Source organism: Seriola dumerili, unplaced genomic scaffold (assembly GCF_002260705.1).
Source record: "Seriola dumerili isolate Sdu_G_001 unplaced genomic scaffold, Sdu_1.0 BDQW01000449.1, whole genome shotgun sequence".
Classification (NCBI taxonomy): domain Eukaryota; kingdom Metazoa; phylum Chordata; class Actinopteri; order Carangiformes; family Carangidae; genus Seriola; species Seriola dumerili.
This window is the reverse complement of record NW_019174704.1, coordinates 8,143,311-8,150,068: the sequence shown is the minus strand read 5'-3', so window position 1 is coordinate 8,150,068 and position 6,758 is coordinate 8,143,311. Positions and strand designations below refer to the sequence as shown.

General features: G+C 38.9%; 1 protein-coding gene across 2 annotated transcripts in view; it reads right to left on the bottom strand.

Moving 5' to 3' along the window:
• Positions 1-1,143: 1,143 nt before the first annotated feature.
• The window catches only part of LOC111234366 (angiomotin-like), a 40,308-nt gene continuing 34,693 nt past the window's right edge, over positions 1,144-6,758 (bottom strand). For both annotated transcript variants that reach the window (XM_022762413.1, XM_022762414.1), the window contains exon 14: positions 1,144-6,275. In XM_022762413.1, coding sequence (XP_022618134.1) covers positions 6,142-6,275 — 134 coding nt within the window. In that variant the 3' untranslated portion in view covers positions 1,144-6,141. The remainder of the gene's footprint in view (positions 6,276-6,758) is intronic.

Sequence of the window (6,758 nt, the reverse complement as noted above, 5' to 3'; positions counted from 1 at the left end):
GTCAAACATGTCTCTGCCAACCTGTAACCTGAGAATAACCCCTGAGACTTGGACTAAATGACCTCAGTTAGTAAAAGTAGCCTCCCTTTACTTGTCAAAAGTGGGTTCTCCCAAGAACAGCCAAACAAGTGTGTACACACACTTACACACGTCGTATTTGGAAACACTAGTACCAGGCATATTGAGTACAGTCCTGTCAGTTACAGCCTGAAATTAGTCTCATACATACAGTAAGTGTCCATGAATTGATGCTAGTTATGTATTTAGACACATGCCTGTCAGAGCTAATAATTGTAATGTAGTACGCAAATGTAAGGTGTACTGACCTCACAGACATTCTATTGTTGTGTTCAGCTATGATCATCACTGTCCGTCACAACTCCACACAAAAGATAAATACAATGTAAAATAACATTTAATTAACATTTAATCTAGTTTGTGTAGTTTGCGTTGATTTGTTTATGCTGTGTAATCTGTTTATAGGTTGATTACACTGTTTGGACTGAAGAATTTAGGGACATTCATTTATTTTAATTGTCTTCATTTAAAAAAATACATGAGTTCTAGTGAATAACACAAAACTATTTGGAGATGTGTGATTTTCTGTCTGCTGTGTTAGTTTGATTGGTTAAGATGAAGTTCTTGTGTGAGGGTTTTGATCTACACACTCAAGATGCCATTTGTGAGTTTGTTAAAAATATTACTCATGTCACCATCACTGGCAGAGTTTGTCTATTTATTTTTATCAAAGCTCTGCCATTATTACTGTTTGTTGATTTAATAAAAGTAGATTTTATATTAAAATTCAATGCTCTGTGAAATGTTTTTTATGAAAAAACTAACATCTGATTACAGTGCATATGAGACCAAATGCTGGGCAGGAGGTTGTGATTGTTGGGTTGGTTCCATCACACTGAACAAAGAGAGAAGAAGTCACTAAAATGAACCCATGTTGGTTGACAGGGCAGCATGATCAATCAGAGGTGTGGATCACTTAGTGACTAGAACAGAAAGCATGTGTTAATTACAGCCATAAAGTTCTTTCATATGTTTCCCTTTGTGTAATATAGTGACTAATATGCACTGAGCAGTAAGTGAGCTCATGTATATGTAACTAAACACCAGGAACAACCAGTCTCTGCATTAATTTATTTAACAAAAGAATTAAGTTAATCCCAACTTAACTCATTTATATTATATAACAAACAATTGGTTATTTTGGATTTTGTCAGAAAAGGAATACAGAAAGAAAACTAAATGACTTCATACCATATGACAAGAAACTACGAGATGAATGTTGTAAACAGATGATTAATCAGAAATTGCTTTTATGTGAACTGTGATTGTACAGCAATGACAAATTAAGCAGTATGTATATGAACAGACTGAAAACACATAGCCTTAAACAAGAATCACTACAATACAGACATTGACATTTTTACTGCTCCACCTTTAGAGTTTCTGTGTATCCATTTGAGCCATCAGTCCTCTAGCGGAGATCTCATAACAGTTTGAATTGAGCTTTTCTTTGCAAGGCATTTGTCAGATTATGTACACTAAGCGAGTGCAGTGGATGACAGATGAAGATTGTCTACATGCTAACAGACAACAATGCTGCCAGTACAGAAACATAAACAAGTTCCTGGTAAAGACAAACACAGCTCCTGCACCTCAGATTTTCTACATGGTCACAAAATAACAGTCATTTGTATCATGTCAGGTGTAGAGGCACTTGTATCATGATTTGAGTTTTTTAGGAGTAACTGTAAAGGTTGTAGGAACCAAGAAAATGGCTTCAAAGTTTTACATCCTTACACAAAAACAGTTACTCAAAATCAGTAACACCTGTACATTAGAAAATGTTTAAGTCCAAATTTTTCAGATGGTTAAAAACAAGATGGACACATCATCAGCACTGCACAATAAATGGACACTTCTGATTCAGAAACAGACACAGTATGGGTGTGTTACATTGTTACTAACCTCATGCTAACACCACATATTGCTTTAAAGGATAAATGCCAACATAACATAAAGCAGTTCATGTAAGTGCAAGAACATTTCCTTACCTATAGTAATTTTCAATGTGCCTTGTGGAAACACCCTGCAGGACTGAAAACTATTCATTGAATGGAAATTAATTGCAACCATTTTGAAAGTTGTTGTTAATTGATTTGTTTACATAATAATAAGCATACCATAAATGTTCACTGGTACCAACTTCTCAAATGTAAAGATGTTAGTTTTCTTAGTCCTCCCTGAAACTACCTACTATTGTAGGTCTGATGAGAGCTGTCTGTATTTTCCAGCTCATTATGTGATGTTCATTGAAGCTTTTTAAACTCCCTGTGTTAGACAATGAGACAAAGAACCCAACTGATCCCAACTGTCCTTTCATTATTTGGCATTTCATCTTCCACAACTAACTATGAAAAGATATATTATTATTATTATTATTATTATTATTTTGAAATGTTCTGGTCTGGTTGGCCTTTACCCAAAATATTCAGTCAGAACATTCAGTGAAATGTGTTTGTTGAAGGGAACACCAGCAACAGAAGAGTCAATTCAATTTTGCTGCTTTGGCACTAAAATAAGTGCTAGTTTTTGCAGCAAGAAAGCAAGCTTCTTAAAGGATGGCTTCATGAAGGTTGCAGTCTACCATCAGAGAGCTGCACTGATGTCACCTGAGGCCTTATAATTCTCACAGGGTCCATTGTCTTCAAGTTTCAGCTGAGCCCAACAAGACAAGTGACAACGCTCAGACAGGTATTTTACAGTACCTCTATAAAGGACACTTATTGTGCTGGTGATGAAAAAAAGCAATAGATAAAGAGGACAACAGTGAACTGTGTTGACAGCTATAAACATTTTTCAGTCAAAATACAGAGTGCTGCATGTCCTGTGCCAGGAAGCAAAGCATCTTGATTTTCAAATGATTTCACACAAGAAGATTGTTGATTTCTGTAATGGAGAAAAATGACACCAATCATTTTGGCTGATGAGATGAAGTAGTGGTCTAAATCCTTATACTCTGCTCAAATGTCACGTACACTGATCAGCCATAACATTGTGACCACTGACAGGTGAAGTGAATAACATTGATTAGCTAGTTACAATGGCACCTGTCAGTGGGTGGGCTATAATAGGCAGCAAGTGAACATTTAGTTCTCAAAGTTGATGTGTTTGAAGCAGGCAAAATGGGTGAGGGTAAGGATCTGAGCGACTGTGACAAGGGTCAAATTGTGATGGCTAGATGACCGGGCCAGAGCATCTCCAAAACTACAGGCCTGGTCGGGTGTTCCCCGGTCTGCAGTGGTTAGTACCTACCAAAAGTGGCCTAAGGAAGGACAACCAGTGAACCGGCGAGAGAGTCATGGGCGCTTAAGGGTCATTGATGTCCGTGGGGAGCGAAGGATAGCCTGTGTTGTCCGATACCACAGAAGAGCTACTATAGCACAAATTGCTGACCCTTGTCCACGGCCGAAAGCGCCTACAATGGGCACGTGAACATCAGAACTCGAGCTGGCACTCGAGATGCACTATGGGAAGAAGGCAAGCTGGCGGGGGCAGTGTGATGCTTTGGTCAATGCTCTGCTTGGAAACCTTGGGTCCTGCCATTCATGTGGATGTTACTTTGACACGTACCACCTACCTAGACATTGTTGCAGACCAAGTGCACTCCTTCATGGAAACGGTATTCCCTAACGGATGTGGCCTCTTTCAGCAGGATAATGCGTCCTGCCACACGGCAAAAATGATTCAGGAATGGTTTGAGGAACACAACGTGTTGACTTGTCCCCACAAATTCCCCAGATCTCAATCCAATCGAGCATCTGTGAGATGTGCTGGACAAAAAAGTGTGATCCATGGAAGCCCCACCTCACAACTTACAGGACTTCAAGGATCTGATGCTAACGTCTTGGTGCCAGATACCATAGCACACCTTCAGAGTTCTTGTGGAGTCCATGCTTCTACGGGTCAGAGCTGTTTTGGCGGCAAAAGGTAGAATCTACACAATATTAAGGCAGGTGGTCATAATGTTATGGCTATATATTCAATTACAACATATCAGTGCTTTCCTGATGACATTCTTCTGATGAACTGGTCTGACCTCTGACCATTCTGAGCTTCTTTGGTCCAAAGTTTTTGGCTTTCAGTGGGTATCTTGAATCTAACTATAAACTTCACTGGAAATGTAATATTTAATTACATACGTTAAAAAACTATTGATTTTTTAAAGGATGAGTGATTCTTGACTTTGTGGATTTTCGGTGGAGTTTTTTTAAGTTGCTGCTGCAGCCTGGAGCAGGTTTAATGCCTGTCACCACCACAAAACTTCATAGATAGATTATGTACAGTCCATTAAACTATACAGTTCATGCTAATATCTTGAAATGACTGGATCGCTTGTTGTTTGCTCTGATTGAACACTGAACATGTGACCCCTTTTTAAGATGGTGCTATTCTTGAGTTCAGGATTTTATCTACAGGGATGAACACAAATCCATTGACCCTTGGTCAACACTCCACTATGCATAGTGTAAAGTAATGCAAACTTGTCCTAGCCTGGTAACTGACCAAATCATATTTAATATGCCAAGGGAAGAGCAGACTTTGTCCAGCATTGCATAACAGTGACAAATCAGGCCTCAAGTCAGTCAAATGGTGTCTGGAAATAATTTTCCTGGTTTATCTTGATCTTCTACCAAGTCAGGTGGGAGGTTGGTATGGTAACACAAGTGGCTGGAAATTTGAATATTCACATTAACATGTACGTCTGTCAATTTTATGATATCATGTGCATCATACTAAAAAATAAATCTGTGTTCAAGCATGGGAAAAGAAATACTGTATTACTTTCTGCTACTTGAGATTGACCTCAGCCAGTGGGGTCATACAGGCAGCCAAAACACTGTCAGACTCTCACCAGCTCACTAACTCAATAACTCTGGATATGTAACACAGCTGTAAGGTTCAGCTCTCAGATCCCTCCGCGGCACACAGTAACACAGGCCATTACAGTACATATACAACGTAAATACTCTATATATACAGTTAATAATGTTTTATAGTTTACATCATTTCTGATTACCCAAGTGCTGTGTCTAACTACAGTATAAAAACATTACACATAAATACAATATCTAATGTCAGAAGTCTTAAAGTAATATAGCAATAAAGAAACACATAAAAAATAATTAGTGCAATAAATGCAACAAAAAAGGTAGCCAAGACATTTGGTCAAATTGGAGCTAACCGGCCTCCAGCAACACTGCACAGGGGAGTTTACAGATCTCTATCACATGTCCAGTAACAAGCTGCTTTCTCTTATGGCTAAATCCTTGTCCCCAGTTTTTTAATCTTCATTTGCTCACATGGTGGTAGGGAAAAATGCTACATGCTAAAACCTACCAAATCTGCTGAAATGCCACTTGTGCTGCGATATGGTCATTATTAGTCTGCACACACAGAAACAATGACACTTAACCCCCCATGTCAAAAACTAGTGCATTTAAACAAAGCATTTGTCACCAACCACAGCAAGTCAAACAAAAAGAGAAATCCTTCACCTTAAATGTAAAAGTAAAAAATACATTTGTATATGTGGGTGTGGGTGTGGATGTGTTTGTACTCTATGATCAATTTTAATAAGATTTTGGCTTTCAGCTTAGTCTACTCTTTTTTAAATTCCCCATCTCATGAGTGTTAATTATGTCAGCTTTTACTTGAAATACTCGAAAATACTTTACTTTGATTCAACTTCAAACACAAGTCACCGAAGTTGAATCCATCACCATCACAAAAGCCAAAGGCACCAGGAAAATAAATATGAAGCTATGAACTTCCACTTCATATTAAAGACACACATTTAGGAAAATGATTTCTGGGTTTTCCTACCTTGATGATAAACAGTGATTCAGTGAAGGAATGAAAGAAATGTGTAAAAACTCTGGTCAGGCTGGAAGTGTCTGAATGAGCACACATGTAAACATAAGAGTTTGAAAATGTGTCTTGGTGTGGGTCTGTCAACACAGAAACAGCTACAGGTGTGATGAATTACACGTCTGTCACTGCATTTACTGTGATGAAACTGATATATTCTTTTAGATGGATAGTTTTTTTCCAGAGGTCACTGGGTCAGATGAGGATCTCCACCATATCGTTGTCCACTTCCTGTTGGCTGGATGGGGTTGAGGGGGGGGGATGTTGCTGTGGGTGGGACTGGACAGGGAGCCTCCGCTCCAGGGTGCTGCTATGAAACACTGCCACATCTACACAGAGATGAAAAAATGTCAGATTCTGATGATCCAATCTGTCTGTTTTGTGAACTTCTAGTCTTGTAGGTTAGTCACACAAGGATATAGAGCAGTGAACATACAGAGCAGTAAAAACAATCCTGAGAGATGTCAGGTGTTAGGGCTTGACCACATGACCTATAATAGAAGCTACCGTCTATATGGGGACATAGGGGTATAGCTTTAATGCAGATCAACTTCTGTTAGGGCATCTACATGTGTGTATACATGTCTTGCTGTGGTTGTGGGGACAAATTTTGGGTTTGAAACCATCAGTGTGAGGTTATTTTGGCCAGTCGTGACAGCTTCAAAAGGCTTTTTGAGGGACAACTGCAGGGACTGAGGTCAGTGTCAGGATAAGTCTCTACGACATGATTGAAACTGAAAGTAACGCCCTTTATACAGATTGAAACAAGAGGAGTGAAGTACACGCACGAAGCAGCAGGCACATTCAAAATT